General features: G+C 42.5%; 1 protein-coding gene across 1 annotated transcript; it reads right to left on the minus strand.

Annotated features, from left to right (window-relative positions):
- Nucleotides 1-1,042: 1,042 nt before the first annotated feature.
- Nucleotides 1,043-26,057, minus strand: LAP3 (leucine aminopeptidase 3). The gene is made up of 13 exons (XM_045019733.1): nt 25,875-26,057; nt 24,604-24,719; nt 24,195-24,249; nt 22,577-22,682; nt 18,819-18,978; nt 16,819-16,983; nt 15,720-15,878; nt 12,809-12,933; nt 10,209-10,297; nt 7,941-8,043; nt 4,311-4,390; nt 3,480-3,592; nt 1,043-2,163 (listed from the first exon to the last, which is right to left on the minus strand). The coding sequence occupies exons 1-13, from the start codon at nt 26,004-26,006 to the stop codon at nt 1,968-1,970; spliced, it is 1,599 nt and encodes a 532-aa protein (XP_044875668.1). The 5' UTR covers nt 26,007-26,057; the 3' UTR covers nt 1,043-1,967.
- Nucleotides 26,058-26,426: the final 369 nt, after the last annotated feature.

The raw sequence follows: 26,426 nt of genomic DNA on the forward strand, positions 1-26,426 counted from the left end.
CTTTTCCTTCACTGACTCTGCCCTGGCACTCACATACACAACCCCTAGCAGGTCAGTTCTCCGCAGACTGAAGCTACAGCTTCTGTCCTTAAATGCCTCTGCTCTTTCCTAGAATCTATGATCATAGTAGCCTTTTTCTCCTTATGCTACGGATAGTTAGGGATGTTTAAATTTGGTAAAATATGTTTCTTTTTTTTTTCAATCTGGGCTGACTTTTCACTGTCCATCATCAAAAAAATAAAATAAAAATTGAGTGTGAGTTTTTTTACAGCAGATGAAAAATAAATCAGTGCTAATAGTTAAGCATCTACTTTGCATAAGGAATTAGCAATATGTGCTGAGAGATACTGGTACTTTTGCAAAATTATGCACAGGTAAATGTTAAATTTAGGACTGCTATCTGCATATGGATCATCTAGTGGTTAAAGCAATTAAATTGCTGGTTCCAACTCTGCCACTGATTAGATGTATGGCCTTGGACAAATCTGTAAAATTATCACCACACATTTGAAATGATCAGACAGAAGGAGCTTTACAAGTGCAAAATATAATTGCAAACAGAGAGAAAGATTATCCTTTCACATGTACGCTGTTAGTTTATTTTTCTGCCACACTCTCCGCACAATCATAGGAGTGCACCTATGGCACTCTGATGCCACAGCTGCTGTGTCCAACCATGGTTACAGAAAGCAAAATACAGGTGCTGTCCTCTAAACAATTAGCCAGCCACAACTATGTCCTGACTGAACTGCAGTTGGGAAATATACAGGTGAGGGGTCAGATTTCAGAAGTTAGAACAGAATCCATCTGGTGTCATGTGATAGTGCAGATTGATCAGTAAAAAATTTGAGTAGTTTTAGTCTCTGTAAACTCTGTTTAAATACACTGACAAACTGCACATTAGAAAAGCTGTCCCTCTTACTGACACACCCTCCAAGAAAAAGTTTTTCTTTGACAATCCCTCCCCTAAACTGTGCTCAGATTGAGAGTACAATTAACTATGGTATTACACAACCAAGGAAGTTACCCAAATAAAAAACAGTCATGTTAACTTAAGCTTTATTGAAAGCACAAGAGAAAAAAAAAATCAATCAAGCAAATGAAAAAAGCAAAACCACCAGGGAGAAAAAAAAATTATGCTAAGCTTTTTGAGAGGAAGTATAAACAACTGCAGGAAATTGTTTAATTTCCTTTAATTATGCTCAATAAATTGGCATCTCATATAACAAATGGCAAGACAATCCATCTCCCTGCCAACATAGGAAGGCTCTTTACAGCTTATTTTCATGTTGTCTAGTTTAAGATACCTTTAGCAATGGAGTCTCCCAATACCTAATAAAGCACTACTGTGTATTAGCTGATTAAACAGCTTGTAAGAGTATCTCTAGCTTCTCTCTTATGTTGTTCTGACAAAATTTCTGTCAATAAACCCTATCAAGAGTTATTCTTCCATGTATGGTATATCCAAAACACAGAAGGGCCATGATTCCAGATTAATGGTATTCCAGATTAATGGTTTTATAATGGAGGCTACATTATACTGTTTAGACAAAATAACTTGGTAAAGCAACTAAAAAGGTAGATTTGTTTGTGACCATTACACAGATCACTACTTATACATCTGAACACAAGTCCAGATGTTTACAATGATCATTTTTTTCAGTATTAAGTGTCTAAAAATAGTTCAAACAGAACTTCTCACCTTCAACAGCATAAAATGGGAAGAGGGAACCTCATCTATGGGATATTCTTACTCAGTAAGAACTGTTTATAAAATGCATTTGTCTTTCATCATTATTTTTTAGATTATGGGAAGTATTCCTGGATTGTAGATGTACTTCCACATTTGGCATTTTATTAGAGTGTACATACGCCATAGGCCATTAACTAGTTTTAAAATAAATTTTAAGATTAATTGAAGTAGACAGATTTAAGGCAGAGTGGAAGATTACACAATTAGCATTTTACTAGACACTTTGCTTGTCTTTGCTCAAGCGTGTAGCAAACTCTACTAATGTTCGTGTGGGTCGTCCTGCCATGCCTTTTCGAAGATAAGGAACCTCATCTTTATTTGACATCACACCAGCAATATCTAAATGAGCCCAGTTAGCCGCAGTCACAAATTCTTTCAGGAAGGCAGCAGCTGTGCATGCGCCTCCAGCTCTGTTGGGGGAGGAGGGAGAAGAGGACAAAAAGAGTTGATTTTTAAAAACTTTAACAACTCTAAGTCAACAATAAAATGCACACCGAATAGTTAGCTACTCTCCAGCAACTGGGGTTCTTCAATACGTTTTAATTAGTGTGGATCCACTGAAGGTAGGGTGACCAGATGTCCTGATTTTATTTGTATTCTGATGGGTCACATTGTCACTCCACCTCTTTGTGGGCCCATCTAGAGTATGTAACTTTTCTCCTTGTGTTGAGTGTGGTTTCAGAAACAAGACAGGTAAATTAATTAATTGATTTAGGCCAAATTCTGAGACCACTTAAGGGAGGCACTTAGGGTGCAGTCTCAGCATAACTGTGTCCCTGTGAAAGAAGGTGTAAGGAGGTCCAGCCCTGAGAGCTTGGAGCTCATTAGTATTCTCTTCTGAGGTAACAGCCACCTGAGGGTAAGATGATACACCAAGCAATCAGACAGCAGCTCAAGAGGATGCTCCATGAGCTTCCAGAGAATAATGTTGAGATTCCATGCAGAAGCTGGCTGACAGGTGGGTGAGTATTCAGGAGATCCTTGAGAAAACTATTGGAGAATTGTGGCTGCCCTTTATGCACCCAGACAAGAGCATGAGGCAGCTCAAGGTGCATGCATGGCCCCCAGTATTCAAAAGACCATTATTTAGTGACATGAGGCACATGTACCTCTACGGGGGATCCACACTAACACGCATTTGAAGAACACAGTAATACTCAATGTTTGATAGAATTACAGAGCCCTGCGGTTGTTTAAACATAATATTACCCCTCTCCTAGACATGTGTGGTGATAGTACTGGTGTTCTGTTCCCCAGCTTCCAGATATGCTGGTTGCATCATTTTAGGATGGTAGAGCTTCTTTTCTTTGGTGAAGCTGGCACATTCTCACCCCTCTTTGCAGAGAAACATGCCCCTAGGTACACAAAGGGCGAACTCTATGTTTCACAGGTGTGCAAGGACTGGATTGTTACATACTCTTGGGCAGGACACAGAGTGGGACTGGGGGGTTCATTGTGTGCTCTCCCCCTGAACAAGAGCTGTTGTCACCATCTGATCCTAAATTGACAAATCAAGATTTGGCTCTGTATTTTAGCAATTTTTAAAAGTAAAAATTCTGAAATCCCAACTCCTGTTTTAAAATCTAACTGTACTAGTGCATATTAGTGCAAGTTCAAAGCATTCCAGTAACCATGGAAATGCTGGCTATTTCTAAAGCAATAACATGATGATAAACGGGTATATCAGTTAAGACAAGGGTTGCTGCATTTCAGTTAAATAATGTACCTGCTATATTTTCCAACATTACTGACGTCTGCAAGTGGACAATCGGTAACTTGTTTTGTGTAATGTTCAAAGAGAGGCATTCTCCAAACACGGTCTCCTGTCAAAATACTGGCCTGCAGAAGAAACAACGGTTATACTTGGGACATATTGCTGTGGTATTTTTTGTTTAGACTGACTATGCAAGTACTGTAATGTATATTGTAATCGTAGCTCTCGGTGGACTAGGTAGTTATGAAACCACTTTGAAATTAGTAACACAAGATAACTTCTGGCATCTGAAAAAAAATGCTAGAAAAACAAAAGATTAAACTCAATTTTGGATGCTTTAAATTTTGCCCTCTGTTTATGAGAAAAAAGAGCCAATTTTCTGCAAGACTCATTTTTCTGTTGGTAATGCAGATTTTTCATAAATCACTTCCTCTGGAGAATTCCCTCAGGAATTATAGTTTGACTAAATATTGGGCATTTTTAAGAATGTAATGAATGACACCTAATCAAGACCAATTCACCTTTTAACACAAGTTACTGGCAACCAGTAGACCTAGAGCTTATAATTAAGCAATAAGCCATAGGAGGGTGTGAATCCTTGAGACTCAGGTGCATACTACCAGTGCACTGTAAGCTACCCAAGAAGTGTATCAATGAGCCAACAATTCACACACACATACAACTTAAGCTTCTCAATACAATATTAAAAAAAAATAAAACCTCCCCCACCCCAAACCACTGTATTTTAAAATGTAATACAATATCTATCATCTCACTTATATAAGAGACCTTCAGGAACATATACACCTAACATTTAAAAAAAAAATCCATCGTATGGCCTACCTCATAAAGGTGAGTCCAAAGCCAAGATGAATTGGTAAAAACTCCAGTCGCAGCAGATCCTAATGCTACATCTATGGCACCTGTAAAATACCACCCTGTAAATTATACCTCTTGCTCTTGGAGATGGAGCAGAACATTTATTTTGCATTCTACCTTCCAACTGTATTTTTAAAGATGATTTCCTGTCTTCCTTATCCCCAGTGGAGTCTTGGTACTCCTGCATTTATCTGAAAAAGTATTATTGAAAACCTGCTCCTTTGTTAATTAGTATGTAATCAGTAATGGGCCCAATTGTGCCCTCTGGTCTACCTAGATAGAGACAAATGTCATCCCTCTCACATGGAAAGGGAGAGGCAGGCATCGCCATAACAGCATCCTTCCTTGCCCAGGACCCTGTGGAAGGTTGTCTGGATGGAAGGGGGCAGGATGACACATACTATGTCCCCTGTACCATGATCATCAGGCAAGAATGGAAACACAATCCAGGCCTTTTTAGCAACAGGAATTCCCCTTTCAGGAGGATCTAGTCATCAGCTGGCTAAACCCTAATAGTACAGATAGTGACAATAGGAAAGCTGCCCAAAATACAATGGTAGATGGCCCTAATCTCCTATAGATCCCTAGGCACAATAAATCATCTAACACCTGTTCCACAGTTCACACAACAATCTGGGAGGAAACGTGCATACTTCCTTCCCTTTATAATTGGCCTGCCATGGACTTTACCACAGAAAGGGGTGATCTGGCCAAAAATCTTAATATGGACTTTTTATACAGCCAGTTTTAGAAGTTCCTTGTCCTTCAGCTCTATAGTTACCATTTGGGGCACATTAAAGGCACACTGTCAGGTAACTGAAGCCCAAAATAATATTTTCTTATAGAAAACCTACAATCAAAATATTTTTATGAATTTGTAATGGCATGGCACCCACCTCTCATGAGTGCCCCTTCCGGTCAGGTGTGTTTGCGGTCTTTAAATAGTCCCAGCCCTGGTATTGGGCCGTACCAACAGGGCTTCCTCCCTGGAGGCAATGGTTTCACCTTCTTGGTCTACTCTGCCCCCAGCTCTTCAGCTGGGCCACTAAGTAGTTCAGTTCCCCTTCTGGGGGTTTCTCAATGTCCAATTGTAAACCAGTTTCCCAGTGGCCTATGAGGGGTACAGAGGGACCTAGGCCTGCGCACTAATCTGGGTTCCAGACCAGGAACCCTAAGAATAACAGCCATGTGTTGCAGTGTCCCTTTAACTACACTGCTTTCAGTTACATGGACCACTTCCCTAGGCCCCAGCCTTTGTCAAAGCTTCACCCTTACCTCAGGGCTCATCTAAATTCAGGCCCAGCAATCAGCCAGGAGCTCTCTTCTCTTCACTCCCCTAGTCCCTGCAAGCACGGAGCTGTCCATGGTGCTGCAGTTCCCGCCGGCCAGCCAGGAGCACCAGCTGCACTCCTATAGCTCCTGCAAGGAACTGACTATCTCTGGCTCCGCAGCTTCTTTTATGTGGCCCTCTGGACCCTGACTGGCTGCTTCCTGCAGCCTCTCTGATTAGTTGATTCCCCTGCAGTAACTCTAGGCTGCTTGGAGGACTTCTCTTCTGCTCCGTTCCTGGGATCAGTGTGGCAGGACCCTGAGGCCTCCAGCAGGGGGGCTCTGGGCCTAGTCCACCCTAGCACAGAATTCTTATAAGTATTCAGGCGAAACAGGTGTTTGAAATTCTCTTGTAGTGTTTGTAATCTAAACTTTTTAGCTGAAAAACCTACAAAAACTGAAGCTTGCATCGCTGTCTAAAACAGAGTGAATACAAGTCAACATGCCAATCCAATTAAAGGGACAATACCCTACCAAGATATTGACCTATGTATAAGACAAAGGGCTTACACACTAGTATAACTGGTGCCACAGAGTTGCTTCTTGATGCTGACCCTTCTTGGGACACGTAGGGTATGTCTAGACTGCAGTTAGACACCCATGACTGCCCTGTGCCAGCTCATGGGGCTCGGACTGTGGGGCTGTTTAATTGTGGTGTAGACATTTGGGCCAGGGCTCTAGGATCCTGCGAGGTGGAAGGATCCCAGAGCTATCTCAGGCTGCAGCCCGAGCCTGAATGTCTACCCTGCAATTAAACAGCCCCACAGCCCAAGCCCCGTGAGCTTGAGCAAGCTGGCACTGGGCAGTCATGGGTTTCTAACTGCAGTGTAGACATACCCTGGGTGCCCAGGCAGTAATGAGGAGGCCCATTTTAACAACAGAGCATACCAAAACTGAAAGCTCTGCAGGAGACCTGCACAGACCAGAAGCATGCAGAGCTTTGGCTCCTCTTCATCTCCATGACACCTAGATACCCCAGGCAGAAACAGCACTATCATGGTGGTGGCAACCACCTTCTCCTCCTCTGGGCTGTCAAGTAGCTCAAGAGGAAGCTACTTTTGTATAAGCCAGTAATCCTGGAACCAGCTTCCTCTTTGGCTGCAGAATCTGGCATATACATGAGTATATATCGGGGCGGGCAAACTTTTTGGCCTGAGGGCCACATCTGGATGGGGAAATTGTTTGCAGGGCCATGAATGTAGGGCTGGGGCAGGGATGTGGGAGGGAGTACAGGGTGTGGGAGGGGGGTGCGGTGTGCAGGAAGGGGCTCAGGGTAAGGGGTTGTGGTGCAGGAGGGGTGAAGGATGCAGGAAGGGTGCAGGGTGCGGCACGGGACTCAGGGCAGGGGGTTGGGATGCGGGGCATGGCAGGGGGCTCAGGGCAGGGGGCTGGGGTGCAGGAGTGGGCTCAAGGCAGGGGGCTTGGGTGTGGGGTGCAGGATCCGGCTCCATGCCACTTACCTCGAGCGGCTCTGGGGTGGCAGTGGTGCACAGCGTGGCTAAGGCAAGCTCCCTGCCTGCTCTGGCCCCACACTGCTCCCAGAAATGGCATGTCCAGCAGTGGCTCCTGGGGGGTGGGATGGGATGGGGCAGACGGCTCTGCCGTGCGCTGCCCTTGCCTGTGGGTACGACCCCCAAATTTTCCATTGGCCACGATTCCCCATTCCCAGCCAATGGGAGCTATGGGGGGCGGTGCCTACAGGTGAGGGCAGCACACGGAGCCCTCTGGCGCCCCCCCGCCCAAGGGCCGCAGGGACCTGGTGCCGGCCGCTTCCAGGAGCGTTGTGGGCCCAGGGCAGGCAAGGAGCCTACCTTAGCTCTGCTGCGCCACAGGACTGGCAATCCTCCGGGCTGGATTTAAAGCCCCAATAGGCCGGATACGCCCTGCGGGCCGTAGTTTGCCCTCCCCTGATATATGTTAGCATAAGTGATTAAACAAATGTAATTTAAAGCATTATTAGACATATGCATAAAGAATTCTTTAGTTTCACATATGCATTTTAACCCAATGAAATACTGTTTGTAAACTAAAGATTTCCTTTTTTTATGACAACTGCTTTACTGTGATGTATGTGAACAGAAAAGTTACATTTTATTTTTTAATATTTTTAAAAATAAAACTACAACCCTCATGCATAAACAAGGAAGACAAAATACACAAAGTTCTCATTTATTAATAAAACTCCTAAGAAATGTGTTTAAGAAATTAGTTTTTCATTATGAAAAACTGTTTTGCAACATGAAGCAGGAAAAGGAAATTAGTTACCTGTTAACGTCGCAGCATTCACAATGGCCCTTGCATTAAAATTGTGGGCATAACAGAGAGCATCAGCTAATAGCAACCTTCCCTCTGCATCTGTGTTATCAACCTGTAGATACAAAAGTGTGGGGGGGAAGTCATCTACTCAAAAGTTCCCCTTTACTTGATTTGCTTCTTAAAAATTCTTTTTAAAGAGATCATCTGGGTTTTTGGCTGTCAGGCTGAAAGTGATCCATGTATTACAGTTTGTGTAATAACTGCAAGAAGTTGAAATTTATTTTCTAATATAAATACAAAACAAAAACTATTTTGATGATCAATTATTTTTCAAAGTGATCTTAGGTAAGTGAACTAGAACAGGACACTAAAATCAACCCAAAATGGAGTTGTCAAACATCTACAAAAATTATTTTTAATATAAATCAGGGAACCTCACAGCACTGCTGCCCACAGCACTGCTGCCAGGCCTCCCATACCACGGCTCGTAGGTATCAGCAGCATAGAGCAGGGCAGGAGGGTACAGCAGGAGATTGGCTGTTGTCCCCTGCAAAGCCCATGGAAATCCAATGGCTATTATCTAGCAGCTGCAAGGGGACCTAGTCAGTGGAAATAAAGATCCTACTGGAACTATATTGCCAGAAGGGAAAAGGAACTGTAGAGTAGCACAGAGACAGGAGATATCCCTGTAAATGGCTCCTACATCTGTAGATTCAGAGATCCGTTTCCTTTGGGTCTCGAGGGCTCCTCCCTCCAAAAATATATGACCTCTGCAGGCCCTCCTGTTTGAGGGGGTGCATTATAGTGAACTCAGCATGATAACCCTTGTGGTGCTTTCCTGAACCTCTGGCTCTGGCAGGGGATGATCAGGCCCCTGAGAAACACAATGGTTTAGAACTCGATAGTCATGCATATAGCTTGGTGAAACCTCAAGGAACAGAAAGGTTCCTAATATCAAAGTCATGAATGGGGGTAACACAATTATACAGAAACTCTGGAAGGAGAAATATTGGTTTGTCCATCAATTCCTACAGGGAAACAACAGTCTATAGCATTAGGGCATGTGTTAAGAATTTAACCAAATGGGGAATGGTTATGTATTGCAGATTAAACACAAAATATGTATTTTAGGCCCTGATTCTGCAAGCTGCTTTGCACAGCGGACCCTGTGCCTATGGAATGCCCTGGTGTTATGGGATGCTCACCCCATACAAGGCCTGGAGGGGCTGAAATGGCTAGGCAGGCCAATTAACTGCCCAGACTACACCTGAAGATGGAGACAAATAATAGGTCAATAACTGGAAATAAACTGGCTCAGCTGAACAGGAACAGGAAGCAGTCTGCAGTCACTCCCTGGGAGGAAGAAGCTTGGGCTGGCAAACCCAGAGAGAGAGAGAGAGAGAGAGAGAGAGAGGGAGAAGCCAGAAAAGTAGGAAGAAGTCCAGAAAAACAGCAGCAAGGGGTATGACTGTACAGACCTTGTCTACCTGTTATAGGGTCCCTGGGTTAGAACCCTGTATTGAGGGCAGGCCTGGGTTCCCCTACCAGCGACTGGGAAGTGACACAGGGTGTTGGGAGATGCCAGTCGGACAGCTCGTCCGGAAGGACTTTGAATTCCCCAGAAGGGGAGGACCTTAGTGACCTGGCCAGAGGGCCAAGCCGTGAACAGGATGCAGCAGCTCTGGGAGTGAGAAAGGCCACAGGATGAAAGAGACAATGGGGAGAGAAACTGCCAGAGGAGGGCAGTGCCTGACAAGGGCTAACCCCCAGTGCCACCAGGCGGAGGCACCATATGCGGTGAGTGGACCTCGTGACCCCCAAGTTCCACCTATGTGGAGCAGCTTGTAGGGTCAATGCCTTGGTTATGTCAGCAGAAGAGTAATGCTCTTGTGTTTTACAAAAGAGGTGCCTGGAAGAGGGCCTTGAAAATGTACCAAAAGCAACTACCAATTTGCACACTGTTTGAAGACTATCTTTAACTCTGGCTTTATAAGCACTATAACAGCCTCCTCTATGGATACAGCAGATTCTGGAAAATGTAAGTTACTTTTCACTAGTAATTTATAATGTTTTTGCAAATACATAAAAACCCCCAACTGAAAGAATGTTCTGTTATCAAGTTTAGTTAAATCAGTGAATTTACACAGTATGAGAAATACATTTGTTTTTAAAAATAGTCTTTGTGCACTACTTATAACAGAAGTTGAAACAGTAAAACTTGATTGATTAGTAGGTTTGCAATGAATGTGTCTAAAAACCAACTTAAGACACACATACCTGAATTGTTTTCCCATTCTTGGCCCTAACAACATCTCCAGGCTTGTTTGCCCTACTGCTGGGCATATTTTCACAGAGAGGTGCCAAACCTGAGAGGGAAAGAAAGAATTACTGCAATGTATCATGGGTTTCTAAATTCAGTAGTTACAGAAAAACTACTTAAGACAACTCTTTACACTAAAATCATTTGTAACAGAAGGATAGCATTCTTGTCTGGAATGTATATACAATTTCTAGATTTGCACCTGAAATTTCCTGATTGAAGAATGACACGATCCAAATTTCTCCATTAGTGACATTTCAGCATTGTAATAATTGGAGATATACCAATCTCCTAGAACTGGAAGGGACCTTGAAAGGTCATCAAGTCCAGCCCCCTGCCTTCACTAGCAGGAACAAGTACTGATTTTTGCCCCAGATCCCTAAGTGGCCCCCTCAAGGATTGAACTCCCAACCCGCCAACCCTGGGTTTAGCAGGCCAATGCTCAAACCACTGAGCTATCCCTCCCCCCCGCATTACACAATTAAGTCTGTACATTTATCTTTAACATGCTGCATTCACTAACCTATGCTATTTTTACACTATGTGTTGCACCTGATTTATATCAAGTGAGGTCAGAATCAGGCACATGGTCTTGAAAGAGAGTTGTGAGCTTCTCATCTCAAATGGTGAGGCTCCCTGTCAATAAGTTGCACCTTACAACATGCATATTTCATATCCTTACAAAGGGCTGTTTATTTCTGGAATTCTAAAGCTATTTGGGGAATTTCAAGAGCTTCTCATTCCAAACAAACATTTTACAATGTCAAAAGAAAGATCCAGGGGAACCATTATACAGCACTGACATAAGGGCAGCTGGGGAAGATGGTAGAGAGCCCAAGTCAATGCTCTGGTTCCAATCGTGGCTATAGTGATAAGGAACATGGCAGTCCACCAGCCATGATCTTGTGTTCTGGACAGAGCACACTAAAGAGGATAATGCTGGACTGACATGAAGTTGTTTCAGAACAAACATCTTTAATTCCCATGAAGTTGGGGTTACTCAAGCTTGTTAGTTGCGTCAACCTCCTCCTGGACATCTACTTTTGCCATTGTGTGAATCAACTCATTTATTCACAGCTGCACAACATGCTGTGGCAACTACAACCACTGCTTACATGGGAAAATATTTTAAAAAGTGATTTAGCTATCCACATCTTCATCCTTAAGAGTGGCTTCTATTTCCTTTCTTCCTGTTCTGCAGCAATAGCTACTAGGGGAGGCAAGTAGGCTGGCTCCTCCTCATTTCCAGCTGCTTTTGCAGGTATCTTTGCATTGAAGGGCCAGGGCATTTGTAAAAGCAGTTGGAAACAAAAGGAGAGTTAGCAACACATGGCCTTACAGCTCTCCACAGACCATCTGCAAGTGCTCCCTGGACCAAGTATTTATTAATACTAGCTGAACTAATGGAATTGCTCCTTTACCTCAACAGCCAGGAACTAGTTTTTCTGGAACAAAAGACTGCAAGTTCTATTCCCAATACTGGATTTGTGAGCAGTTTAAACATATGTTGTATGCTGTCATACATGGTACTTTGCACATCAGATTCATATCCTCTCTCCCCTCAACACTGGGTGCTTTTGTTCCATACTAGGGTTTACCTTATTAAAATGGCACTTTTGCGATTTACATAGTCAGTAACCAGTACTATCAGTTTTCAACCGTATATACCTTGGAGACACTAACATTTTTTTCCATCAGCTTTATTCATATACTAATATACTGTAAAAAGGCCATTCTTTTTGACAGCAAATATTTTAAGTTAGATTTTCCATCCTTTTGGGGATGCAATGATCTTGAAACCTTCTTTGATGGACATTTCTACATTAAATGGTCTCTCTTTGTTGGGAAAAAAAGAGGACTTGTCTACCATAACAAAGTATAATTATCTGTAAATCAACACTAGTCATCAGGAGTATCCCATGGGAGTCAGGCATCTCCTGCAGGTCCCAAATGCTCCCAACTCCTTTAAGACATCAATGAGAGTTAAGGAGGATAAGCACCTCACAGGATCAAGCCCAATGTGGGTGTCAGAACTATCAGTTTTCATCCATACCATTTATGAGACACCACCCACCATAAGAGATTCTCCAATAGTTTATATTACTAGATATACCCTATTCTGTTTCTTTGTAACAATGTATTGAGACTAACTGTTAATTTCCTTAATTTGTAGGTCTCAAACACCAAACAAGTAGTGCTCAGATTGATGCACAGGTGTTTTAGACATGCAGCTCCAGTTTCCCTGGACTACGATTCTAGCCAATGAGACATAGACAAAAGTCTCCACCCAGTTCTATGAGTCATGTATTCCCCTCATAAAGGTTTTAATTCAGTCTTGCAACATTCTTCTCACCCAGGGTAGGCAATTTTTGATGGTGATTAAAATATTGGGATTTTTTACATTGTTATGAAAGCGAGTAGGTGATGTGATTAGCCTGGTAAGTGTCCATGAAAATTCTGAGCAGCTATTTCCATTACTGAAATTAAAATAGCTTTGCCCTAATGTAACATTGTAAATCATATTTTCTGATGTTCTCCCCTTTGCCCCCCAACTTACCAATTATATTAAGAGGTAGATTTAGTGCTGCTGCTGTCACAATGGCCGAACACACAGTTGCTGCTCCTCCCATATCTGCTCTCATTGCATCCATACCTGAAGAAGGCTTAAGTGAAATGCCACCACTGGGGATGAACAGATCAAGAATAGACAGTCTAGAAAATCTCATTCAGCACATAGAAGCCTCACACCACATGCTTTAAAATAACTATTTTGTCCATCTATATGTTTATGACAATAATATCAATAGTTTATTATTGTTTTTTAATTTCCTAGTATTCTAAAAAGCAATACATCTGGTTTTACTAAAACCAATCTCCTCATATCAATTTAATCTGACACAATAAAACATCCCTGAGATAATCTGCAACATGCTAAAATGTAACAAGGTAAACACACTGAATTACATTTAGGAAAACAAAGATAAATCAAAAGGATTTAAAATAAGGGAAAGTGACAGCCCTAGTAAATCAGTTTAAATAAAGTGCAGTAGATTAATAAATTAGTCAGTAGTTAGGTCTTCCAGATGAGAGTTTGAGAGGAAATTCCATAGGAAGGAAAAAACCCCAACTATTTTCACTCTGCCAAAACACGCTACAGAAACAAAGCAGATGCTTCAGTGACTGTAGACTCTAAGAAGCATATACCTCATTTAGAGCTGTAACCAGGCCAAAAAACAAAACAAAACAAATCCACAAGTCTGTTCTACATCTGCTGTTGGTTCACTGAGGCTCGATCTCCCCTTTGGAAGCAACAAGGTACAGTAGAACCTCAGAGTTACGAATGCCTCGGGAATGGAGGTTGTTCGTAACTCTGAACAAAACCTTAAGATTGTTCTTCCCAAAGTTTACAATTAAACATTGACTTAACACAGCTTTGAAACTTTACCACGGAGAAGAAAAAAAATGCTGCTTTTAACCATCTTAATTTAAATGGAACAAGCACAGAAACAATTTCCTTACCTTGTCAATATTATTTTTTTTTTTTTAAAAACTTTCCCTTTATTTTTAGGTAGTTTACATTCAATACAGTACTGTACTGTATTTGCTTTTTTTTTTGGGTCTCTGCTGCTGCCTGATTGCATACTTCTGGTTCCAAATCAGGTGTGTGGTTGACCAGTCAGTTCGTAACTCTGCTGCTCTGAGTTTGTAATGCCAATACACTCAATCCTGCTGTGTTCCCAGGGAGAGTGGTAGAGTCTACCACATACAACAGATTCACAGGAATAATAAAAGCATCTCTTCATATATATAGAATATGGGACACTGGCAAGAATTCATCTGTGCCTGGCTGAGATCAGCAACTCAGAGAATAAATATTAACTAATTTCTGACACTATAATCCCTTTATCTCCCTGGCAGAGTTCTAAAACTAGTCCATCTGAGCCAAAGAACCCTACCTTCCCTCCTGCCCACCACCACCGAGGTTACTGAGGAGAAAGGGGAGAGTAAAAAATCAGAGAGCCTCTTCACTTGGATCAGGAGACCCCGTTATCTCTCCAGAATGATGGGTGGCGGAGGGCCCTACACCAGCAGTCAGGATGGGAGAGTCCCAACTCACCCACTTACTCTGATGTATAGTAAACATATATAAAACAAAATTACTATTGATATTGGGACTCATCAGTTTCTCTTCACCTGCCCAGCCCCAGGCATGGAGGTTGTAGTAGCTTCCTTGGCCTCCAGAGGGAGACAGATGGTTAAAAGATGGGCACTGTGCTGCACAGGAGGTGCAGAGCTCATGTAAGCAAGCACTACTTTTTCCTCCTGAGCAGCTGCACACACACCAGGCCACAGGCATGTTTGGTTTTCATTTTGCTCTTGCACTGGAGGCTAAATTTTCCTCTGCCCACAGCACAGCCAGTGTATCTGACCTTCTGAAGTAACATTTGGATTTTCTGATTGGAATATGCTTCTCAAAAGTTACTTTAAAAGGTGAGATGCAAAGCTTTTTGCAAACAAATTTTTAAAAACGTCTCATTAAAATCTCAGACCAAGACAACAACATTGGCACATGCAAAGCCTTGAAATTACCATTAAATACGTTTTAGAACAAGAGCATTTAAAATCCATTCCTTTCTCATTCTCCCAACAAACCATAAGTTGAGGATGTTTCATTTCCCTTGAAACAGTTGATAAAGCCAAGCACTCATAGTAGTGGCCAACTTGTATAAGGGAAACATAGGATCCCTATCTCTGAGCTTGTCAGGGAAGTGAAAAGGGACTGGTTTTCAAACATCCTGTTTTAAATGTATTTATTTGCATTACTGTATTTAGGTCGCCATATATTCTGCTAGGGGTTTGAAATCTTCAGTGAATTATTAAAGTTTTGCACAACCTGTAAACTTTTATTCTGTTGTGTTTTTCATATAATTTTACATACCAATTGCTAGTTCTCGTTTCATGAATTTCCTCTGAAATGCTATCTATCACCATCACTAAACAGAAGTGGGCAATAATGCATTATTTCCTCCATGAATAAAATAAAAGAAATTGCCAAACTCGTCTTGGTATTTCCCAAATTTTGTTAAATTCTTCTGACTGGAGAATGTTTTCTTCTAGTCATTTGCAACAGAATATCTAACTGTAAATAGTAAGTGGGGTTGTTCCGAATATTGTTGATTTTTCAATGGAAATACCAAGATGCCTATTAGTAAATTTTATTTGATAATCTCAAATTTATTGGCACACTTGCTCCCGATTTCTCCCCCTCCTCTGCAATTTAATGGCCCATTTTACAAACAATTGATGGGTAAAGTGTTAGCTAATCAGCCTGATTTTTTTAGAAAAAAGTGACTGGCACAATGGCAAATATTTTTGCAGTACCCACTTTTTTTTTTTATAAGCACCTCAATTCCTCCACAATTGGATTATAGTTTTTGTTTCAGTCATAAAAATATTAGCAAACATACCTATCAAAGGTAACTCCTTTTCCAACAAACACTAGCGGAGAGTCATTTGCATTAGCACTGCCTGAATAGTGAATCTCCAAGAAGACTGGAGGCTCATCTGAGCCCTTAGCTACACTCAAGAATGCTCCCATCTGTTGTTCTTCTATCCATGCTTTTGACCTATAATTAAAAAAAAGAAGATTTTAATAAGATCCATTACAAAAGAGACTAGAAAAAATTAATTGTGTGATTAATCGCGCTGTTCAACAACAATACCATTTATTTTAAATATTTTTGGATGTTTACTGAATTTTCAAATGCACACCTGTACCTCGATATAACGCTGTCCTTGGTAGCCAAAAAAATCTTACCGCATTATAGTGTTATATTGAACTTGCTTTGATCCACTGGAGTGCGCAGCCCCGCCCCCCGGAACACTGCTTTACCGTGTTATATCAGGTGGTGTTATATCGAGGTAGCAGTGTATTAATTTCAGTTACAACACCGAATACAAAGTGTACAGTTCTCTCTTTATATTTATTTTTTATTACAAATATTTGCACTGTAAAAAACAAGTTATATATTTTTCAATTCACCTCTTACAAGTACTGTAGTGCAATCTCTTTATCATGAAGAACTTACAAACATAGAATTATGTTTAAAAAAAGATCATAACTCTTAAGACTTTTAAACATGTCCGCAAGCAATTCTATTTTTCCTAAATGAGAGATTGCAGATTTCGTATTACTTCCCAGTGAATATACAAAGACTGTCAGGCTTCCTCTTCTGTAGTGTTTTAGAAGGCTTGACATGTTACAAAAGTAATTAACATATTCATCTTGTTTCTTTATTTTTGTCCCAGCAGACTATCTCTGCCTACTGTAGCGACTGGAAGTCCTGCTCTTGATACTGAGAATAACTTGCTATTTCTGGGCACCAACAAAGCTTTTATTTATTTAAAGTTTACAGACTGTTACACAAATACTTTCCTTGCATTTGTCATCGTGAACAGCAAAAGGGTAAAAATGAGCAAGTTCATTACAAACTCCAGGAACATTTGACATGCTGCATCTTAATCAATTACAACTTACAGAGAAGGAATGATTTAAATTGAACTTACCTTATATGGACCTTCACATTGCTATTAACACTTCTGAGTTTCTGTTCAATAACTTCAGCAAATTTCATTGGTGTTATATAATTAGCTGGGGCCTCCATCAAATAGCGAGCCAGATTCTGACCCTCAGCAAACATGACACCTTTCTGCCAGGCTTCCTTGCCATCACTAAACAAAACACCACATAATCATAATTGAACCCTTGCAAAAATAAGATTGTCAGTATTCAATTGTTGTCTATATTTTGAAAAGAAAGCTGTCCCACTAAGGGGAGGTGAGAAGGAACGTTACATTACCTCTATTATTACAGGAACGTGGGAACTGCCATAATGGGTTAGACCTGAAGTCCACCTAACTTAGTCCAGTATCTGTCTATGGCAATGGTCAGCACTAGATGTTTCAGAGGAAGGTGCATGAACCCTGCAGTAGAAGATATGGTATACTCTCTGCACCCGCATTAGGTCTCGTAATAGTTATAGACTGGCTTAAACTCTGAAGCATCAGGTTGAATATCCCTTCCAAAATGTGTGTTCACAGTAACAACAACTCTGGACATTCTTATTCTCCACATACCTATCCAATCCATTTTTTAATCTTGCTAAAATTATGATTATTAATTGATAAAGGTGGAGCTTGGATAGTGGGATCCCTGCTTCAAAGCATAGTTCTGGTCATTGAATTGTCAACAATCACAGTAAGGTGTTCATAGAGGGATATCCCCAAATCCTATGCTTGCTGTGCTATCTAGGAGTTTGCAACACTACTATGAGGAAGGGAAGTATTATTGCCCCATTTTACAGATGGGGTCCTGAGACACCAAGAAAATAAGTGATTGGCTCAGAGTTGAACAGGGGAAGTCTGTGGCAGAGCTGGAATTGAACCCAACTCTTCCTAATCCTACTCCAGTGCCTTAGTCACAAAGTCACCCATGTCTTGAGAAGTTAGTTATTTCATAAAGACCAGTAATCCTGAGTAACTCTCAAGGTATCTGTTGCCCTGGGAAATGGATGAGTGTGACACTGAGGCTTATCAGTATAGGATTAGGTTGAGAGATTTACCTAGACTACTGCTTGGCAGGGTGCAGCTTCCCTCTTTCAAGGAAGGAACTGTCCCATGCATATCCGATTCACTCCCTAGCAGCAGGGAAGATGTGGGAGGCTGGTAGGGGATATAAAAGAAGCCATTGAACTTTTCTGAGACAGCGCTATATTACTGAGAGAAGTTCTGTTATTTGTCTCATCTCCCAAGGAGGGGTCAATGCCATTCAGAATCCAAAAGGAGTGCGTGTCATTTTTCTTGTTGCATAAAAAAATACATTGCCTATCACAGTGTATCCAGTGATCTATGTAAGACATGCTGGGGTTCAAGAGTTTATCAGAACTCAAAAAAGAATCAGGCATTTCTGAACAACAAAATAGACAGAGGAGATATAAATCCAGGCACTTCAGGGGACAAACCAACCACTAACTGACAAAGGTTAGGAAGTGTCTTCCCCTATGGATCCAGTATTATAATTGTTCACTGGGGGTTGCTTGCAACTTCTTATGACATACCTGGTACTGGCCACTGCTAGAGACACGGTATAAAGTGGACCTCTGGTGTGATCTACTATAGCATTTCTCATGTCTTAGAAGGGTTTGTTCATTTAGAGAGAGAGACAGACAGACAGACAGAGAGAGGGAGAGAACTCCTGCACTTCTGAGTTTTTGGGCCTAGTACCATTAAAAGCACTGTACACATCTCAAAACAGAGAGAGTTGGTTTTGCCCCTTCTTTCTTAATCCCAGACCCTTCTCTGCTGCAGGGAAGCACTTATGAGAGGAAAAACAAACAATATGACACATTAGCAATGGCAATTAGACATGCAAATCAAATGCTGTAAAGATGTCTCTGCTGCTAAAATATTTTATGCAACACCAACTAAAAGGGAGGTGGGGGGAAAAGGAGTGATACATACTCTAGGTATCCAAATGTCTCACAAATAAAATTTTAGTTTGCCATCACCTTCCATGTAGCTGAGCAGTAACTACAGGTTTCTTTTTTTGCTTAAGTTCATTGTATTCATATAGCCCAAGAACAGCTCCTTCTGCAGCAGACTGAGCATCTCCACAGGGGTCTACTTCAACACAAGGGACCTCCAGGTCCTGAACTTGTCTGCATCCGACTGGAAAATACAACACATCAATACGTGAGTACCGACTGCAGCAGCAAAATGGATTCCTGAGGTAATTAATATAATTTTTCAAGGAAAGAACCCAGTTCTATTGGTAGATTTTGGCATAAACCAGCTGAAAAAAATATTCAATAGAGCAAAGCCTAGAGCAGCAATTTTTACAAAGCAGAGTATTGGTATTCATCATACAACTCTGAACTTTGAATATAATTTATCAAGTAAGCAATTCAACAAGGGTTGAAAGACGAAACCAAAGTTCTTAAAACTACACAACTTTAGAGTGCTTCAGGTGATCAAAGCCCACAGCCATCAGAAATGAAGTTGTAATACAGTGGGTTGCTAGTACACCTCTACTTTGATATCACGCTGTCCTCAGGAGCCAAAAAATCTTACCGTGTTATAGGTGAAACCGCGTTATATCGAACTTGCTTTGATCCACCGGAGTGCGCAGCTCTGCCCCCCCGGAGAACTGCTTTACCGTGTTATATCTGAATTTGTGTTATATCGGGTCATGTTATATTGAGGTAGAGGTGTATAGCTTAAATAGCAGTTAGTTTTTTAAAGTCACAACAGCCTTTTGATTCAAAAGATGCATTTATGCACAGCAGAAAATATGAACGTATTTCATAAACAAAACATATGTTTAAGAGGGACTCCCATATGGCAGCCCTGCCTGGAAGCACCCTCCTGCTGCAGGTTGTAACATGACAAACACATCTGCCTCAGTTTCCCTCTTTCAGCATCCCCAGTAACTCCACTCCGGCTCTGTCTACTACCCCCTCTTGGTGCTGGTTTATTACAGCAGCATAACATACATAGTCCAAAACACAGGCCCCAAAAACCCAAGCCCGTTTCTCACCCCAGTGTAGTCATTAAGATCACCTGTTCTCTTATCCCATGACATCCTACATACCACACGCTGGCATCTTCATCCATACCAAGACTCTCTGTCAGTCCACCCCAGCCTTGTACCAGCCACCTGAGCCCTTTCAAGTGGAGTACAACCCTGCTCTTCCCAGCAGGAACCCCTGCTAGACTCTCTGCTTGGGAACATCCTTGTCAGGGGAGCATCCTTCACTCTGCTTGGCCCTCCCATGATTCCTCTGGGACCAACTCTGCAGATGTCAGCGGGTAAGCTCCTCCATTGCTTGCCTGCCTTCAGATTTCTTTGGCCCTTGGCTCTGGATTACAGCTGGCAAACAACTCTCCCTCCTGCTGCTCCTCCTGCCTTCAACTCTCACTCTCTGGCTTGAGGACATCAGTCAGCAAATCTGCCTCTCTTTTCTTTTGCCTTCAGCTTTCCCAGGTCCCAAACATACAATTTTTGGCAACTCTCACCTACCCCTGACTCCCACATAGGCAGCTCTGATTCACCAGGTCTCTTCAACTCACTGGATATCTTCCTGTCAAGGTCTCCCTGGTCTTTTACAGCCCCCAGGTGCTGTCCAACCCACTTAATTGGCCAACTAGGAGCACCTGTTCTGGCACAGGGGTGCTGGACCTACTTCATTTACTGGGGCCAGCCACCCTGTGACAAGGACCAAGGTTAAATGCGATATCCCTCTCCATTAAAATGCTAGAAAGCAAGGTTGTACCAAATTATGAGACACCACATAAATATGCCCAATGCTTACACAGCATGATTTCACTCATTCCGAGAGACAGACTTCACAAATTCACAAGGAACTTTCTTCAGCCCCCAATTGATTGGCACTATATTTGCCCTTTCTACCTATCTATAAAAAGGGAAATAAGGACAACCCGGGGAATTATAAACCAGTCAGCTTCAGTGTTCCCTCTAATTTTTCCCACCCATGCGTGGAATGAATTTTGTTATGTGCACCAATATGGAGGTGATGTGTGACACATCACCTTCATATCGGTGCACATAACAAAATTCACGTGGTAGGGATGGGGCCGAGGGGTTCGCAGCGTGGGAGGGGACTCAGGGCTGGGGCGGAGGGTTGGGGTGCAGGGGTGTGAGGGCTCCAGCTGGCAGTGCAGGCTCTGGGGTGGGGCCAGGGATGAGGGGTTTGGGGTGCAGAAGGGGGCTTTGGGACTACGGTGGGGAGAGAGGACTCTCACCATCTCTCTCTCTCTCCTTAGCCTCTGCTTTTTGTCCCTTCCTCAATGAGCTTCAATTGCATCAAGGGCGGTTTACGTTAGACATTCGGAAAAATTGTCAGTTAAGCGTGGGAATAAATTTTCCTAGGGAGGTTGTGGAATCTCAGTTACAGGAGACGTTTAAGAGCAGGATAGACAAACACCTGTCAGGAGTGGTCTAGCTAATACCTAGTCCTGCCATGAGTGCAGGGGACTGGACTACATGACCTCTTGAGGTCCCTTCCAGTCCTATGATTCTATGATGATGAAACACATAATATATCATGTTATATTGTCAAGGATATCAAAGTCTTAATTACCACCTAAGCAACAACAGGAAATATTTAAAGTTGTCATATATGCACAGGTTAGGGGCACAGAGAGCATGGTTATAATTTGTCAATTTCACTGATCCTCATATGGTGAAGACAAGGGTCGCTTCAATTTCATGCTACTTGGGAAAGCTATGAGAAGCAGATTCTGCAGAAGAACAACTCCCGTCTTAGGAAAAAAACCTTCCAAATATGAATTGATGCAGAGTAATCTCCACAACCATAAGGCTATAGTTTGAGGGTTGGGAGGAGGGGAGGGTTGTTTTTTTTTAAAAAACATGGAAAACATAAATTCTGTTAAAAATTAAAGGCTTAGGCTCTTTTCTCACCAGAGAAACCTTCCCACTTGCCAGTGATCAGTGAATTTTCCAAGCCATGCATTAGGTCTTATGCTTTAAAACAAAATGGAGTTATGGCCTGTTTGATTTAAACTCATGTGCTTCACCAAAAATGGAATGTTTCAGAGTAGCAGCCGTGTTAGTCTGTATCCGCAAAAAGAACAGGAGTACTTGTGTCACCTTAAAGACTAACAAATTTATTGTAGCATGAGCTTTCGTGAGCTACAGCTCACTTCTTCGGATGCATAGAATGGAACACACAGACAGGAGATATTTATACATACAGAGAACATGAAAAGGTGGAAGTATGCATAACAACAGGAAAAGTCTAATCAATTGAGATGAGCTCTTATCAGCAGGAGGAAAAAAAACTTTTTGAAGTGATAATTAAGATGGCCAATAGAAGGTGTGAGGAGAACTTAACATAGGGAAATAGATTCAATTAGTGTAATGACCCAACCATTCCCAGTCTTTGTTTAGGCCAGAGTTAATTGTATCTAATTTGCATACGTTTTTTTCCCTCCTGCTGATAAGAGCTCATCTCAATTGATTAGACTTTTCCTGTTGTTAGGCATACTTCCACCTTTTCATGTTCTCTGTATGTATAAATATCTCCGGTCTGTGTGTTCCATTCTATGCATCCGAAGAAGTGAGCTGTAGCTCACGAAAGCTCATGCTACAATAAATTTGTTAGTCTTTAAGGTGCCACAAGTACTCCTGTTCTTTTTGCAAAAATGGAATGTATCACATTACAGCAGGGCTTCAATAGATCAAATACTTGCAACAGAAACAAATATTAAACAAAAACAAGTTAACCTGCAACAGCTGTCCGAATATTCTCTTTGTCTTCATTCCAGTTTTCTTGATCATTTACTCCAGCAGCCTTCTTACCCAAGCCGACAACTACAACACTTGGAAAATCCTGTGCAAAAACAACACGCAAGTGGATTTAATTTCTTCACTCTGATAGCCATGATGGAATGTTAATATCAATGATAAAGAACATTCTTTTCAAAAGAAGTCAAACATAACATGAAAATACATCCATTATCATTAGCATATTACGATAGTGATCTCGTCTCTACCTTTCAGTAATCTTGCATAAGCAGATGGACAACTTCACTGTTATCTAATTGTTAATATTTATGTGCATTATTGTGGTGCCTAGAGGACCCAATCAGGGTCCCATTGTGCCACGCCCTGTACACACACACACACACACACACTGAGAAGTTGGTGTCTGCCTCAAAAAGCAACATAAGTAATAGGACTGTTCTTATTGGTTAGGGCTTTATGTTCAGTATAACATGACAAGGTCGGTGCATTTTTCAGCCTGTCCCAACCTATTCGTTTACACATCATGGCAGGATGCTTTACTTTGTGGCTGCTCCACAACTCAAGGGCAGCAGGCCACTGGCTAACTGATACTCTGCACACATACCCCTACCTCTTGAGCACTACAGAGAGAAAGGAGAAAAAGGTCTCAAAAGGGCAAACTGTATTTCCCCACCTTACCACTGCTGAGAGATCTTTCTAGTGCTGCTGTGCACTGAAAAATTATTTAAAATGTGTCTCCATCCACAAAGATATAGAGGTGGAGAGATGCCCACTCCTCCTGAGAGGGATAAAGTTAAGAGAACATTCAACTTGAGGTCTCCTCACACTTCTATTAAAAAAAACTATGCTCTTTCAGTTTATAACAACGAGAAGTCCGGTGACACCTTAAAGACTAACAGATTTATTTGGGCATAAGCTTTCGTGGGTAAAAAACCACTTCTTCAGATCCACGAAAGCTTATGCCCAAATAAATCTGTTAGTCTTTCAGGTATCACTGGACTCCTTGTTGTTTTTGTGGATATAGCCTAACACAGATACCCCTCTGATACAGTTTATAATAATCAGTTTTCAAACTGCTGCACCACGCAACATCCAGCTCACAAGAGGCTGCAGCTAGTACAAGCTTTCCAGCCCGGCTACAGCCCACAGTGATTTGAACGGTCTTCTTTTTATCACTTTTTCATGCTCTTGGGAGGGAACTGCGTAGGATCCAATTCTGCAACCTTTTCATGCAAGGAATCCCTACTTACTTTAATGGCAGTTCTGCATGCTACAGAATTGGGATTTTGGGACCTGATCTAATCTCCAATGAAATCCATGGGAGTCTTTCCACTGACTCTGTGGGCTGGATTGGACCCTTGTAAAGGAACTTAGATAGAGAAGGCAAAACCCACTAAAAGTATTTTTTTTAAAATCTTAGAAAAACCACAGTATAGCAACACATTAAATTCAAACACCACAGTATTTAATGAGAGAGTATAACATTCTGCTGTAATAATATGCTGCACCCAGAATAAGCTTATAATAAGGAATAATGCCAAGACTCAAATTCAAACCACCAACTCATCATCATACTTAAAAAATTCAAGATTCATACCTGATGCAAGCCATGAAATAGGCGTATTTTGCCTTTCTTCAAAGGAGGCCCAGATCTAGAACACAAAAAAGTGCCATGAGCTCTTTTAAAACAGAGATCCTGATTTTTGTGGTAATAATTTTATTCTCCAGTTATGCAATATCCCTTAACTTCACACAGGGACACTGGCTAAGAACAGATTCAAAGGGAAACATACCACCTACAGAATCACCATCACCACTTCCTGCTGGGCTGGTTTTTCATTAGAGGTCCCCTTATCTGATTCTGGCTAAACAGAATTGGGTTAAGTCAACAGATATGAATGTCAATGCATGAGGTGGTATGGCTGCACACTAGAACAATCAATAAAGATGTATTTTCTGTGTTTACAATATCTTAAAAAATATAAGAAACTGATCTAAACACTTACATAGACAATAACTCTCTCAGCTTTCCCGATACAAGTCTATCAAAAGTCTCTCCGGCATTAGTAAACTGAGGAACCGCCTCTTCTTTTTCTTTTGCATAGACTCCTAAGACGAGACCCTTTAAAAAAAAACCAAAAAGTACACTAATGCAAGATACTCTTTTTCTAAACAATTTATATTGAGATTTGATAAATGTTCCTGAACATAACCATAATACTGTATGAAACAGGTTTAGTGAACTCAGTTTATTAAGTATCAGAGGGGTAGCCGTGTTAGTCTGGATCTGTAAAAGCAGCAAAGAATCCTGTGGCACCTTATAGACTAACTGACGTTTTGCAGCATGAGCTTTCGTGGGTGAATACCCACTTCTTCGGATGCAAGAATGTAGTCTATAAGGTGCCACAGGATTCTTCTCAGTTTATTAAATAATCTAGAGTCTAAAGTCATGATTGGATAAATCAGGATACACGCCAAGACCAAAAGTAACATTCTTTAAACAGGAGAAAGAAAGAGATATAATAATGCCATGCTTCAGATCATTGTGCTGCTTTTAAAAAGGTATTTAGGTAAGTAGGGCTACAGATTGGCAGGTGCTTTATAAAATCCCATTAAGCACCTACCTGAATTTTGGCACCCTCAATACCTTTAACAATCTGGTTCATTATGTATAAAAATGAAGTTTCCAGACACTGATTTGAAATACAGGCTATTTTGCTCGTTATGTCTGAACAGGTACATCTTGAAGAAAGGCAAAAGTTACATTGTTTGCGACCGAGTCAGGGTCAAGGACATTATCAGGTGCATTGAGAAGGAAACAAACCCCCCAAACAAGAGGAAATCAGGGCTGCCAACCTACAGAACCCTAACAAATGTTTCCAGAACGTCAGGAGCGTCCCAGGTTGCTGACTCTGGCCCCGACCCTACAAAGCCAGAGGTTTAACTCTAAGCGCGACAGCCCTCGCAGGGATTTTCATGCGACTGCTCCAGCGCACGTGAGCGGGGCGTGCGAGTGCGGGGCAGCCGCTGAACCAGCGAGTGAAGAGGGCCGGGAAAAGCCGGGGGATGATGACACTTAACGGGCAGCCTGGCCAGGCTTCACAGACAAGGGCGACTGTCGGGGTGGGACAACCCAGCTACCGTCTCCCCGACCCACCCCTGGGGTGTCCGCCCTGCCGCTGGCATTTCCACCCTCGGACACAGACACGCGTGGCCGGGCAGCGCCTGTCTGCAGCCAGGCGCTCCCCGCCCCGCCCGGCCCCCACGTGCCCTTTACCTTGCGCCCCGCGCCGCCGCGGTAGCCTCGCCGGGCGAGGGAAGGCCCCTGGCGGGGCCAGCAGCAAGAGAAAGGGGGCGCCCCGCCGAGGCTGCGGCGAACGAGCCTCCCCAGCGGCGGCAGCAGCAGCATGGCTACCCCGGCGGCAGCGCGCGTCCCCGGCCGCGGCAGGAAGGGAGGGAGGCAGGGAAGGAGCGAGCGTGTCCCGCCCCTCTGACCTCGGCGCACGCCGCGTGCTTCGGGGGCTGGGCCTTGGCCTGGGGCTCCCCGGGAAGCCTAGGAGCAGTGGGGACAGGCCTGGCTCCTTGGGGAAGCCGGGAGAGGTGTGTTCCTGGCGGCCGGGGGAGCCGGGCGGGAGGGTGTGGCAGAGGGTGCAGAGACAATCGCCTCTGAACTGCTCCCCACCCTCCCCCCTGTTTGCATCCCCCCCCACTACCCCAGGCTTTGGGAGCATTTGGAGCTGGACTTTGTGGCTCGGGGTCATTTTTATATACAATCACTCACAAAGACTACCTTAAAAGGACATGGTTACGATTGCAAAGTCAGCACTCA

The sequence above is a fragment of the Mauremys mutica genome, chromosome 5, assembly GCF_020497125.1.
Source record: "Mauremys mutica isolate MM-2020 ecotype Southern chromosome 5, ASM2049712v1, whole genome shotgun sequence".
Lineage (NCBI taxonomy): Eukaryota > Metazoa > Chordata > Testudines > Geoemydidae > Mauremys > Mauremys mutica.

Excerpts from the sequence above, each read along its gene's own strand:
- LAP3 (XM_045019733.1), bottom strand. The coding sequence starts at position 26,006 with ATGCTGCTGCTGCCGCCGCTGGGGAGGCTCGTTCGCCGCAGCCTCGGC. Across the intron at positions 10,298-12,808 it reads TCTACCTCTTAATATAATTG|GTTTGGCACCTCTCTGTGAA; the intron begins GTAAGTTGGGGG and ends TTTCCCTCTCAG. Across the intron at positions 3,593-4,310 it reads TTTGGACTCACCTTTATGAG|GCCAGTATTTTGACAGGAGA; the intron begins GTAGGCCATACG and ends TTTCTTCTGCAG.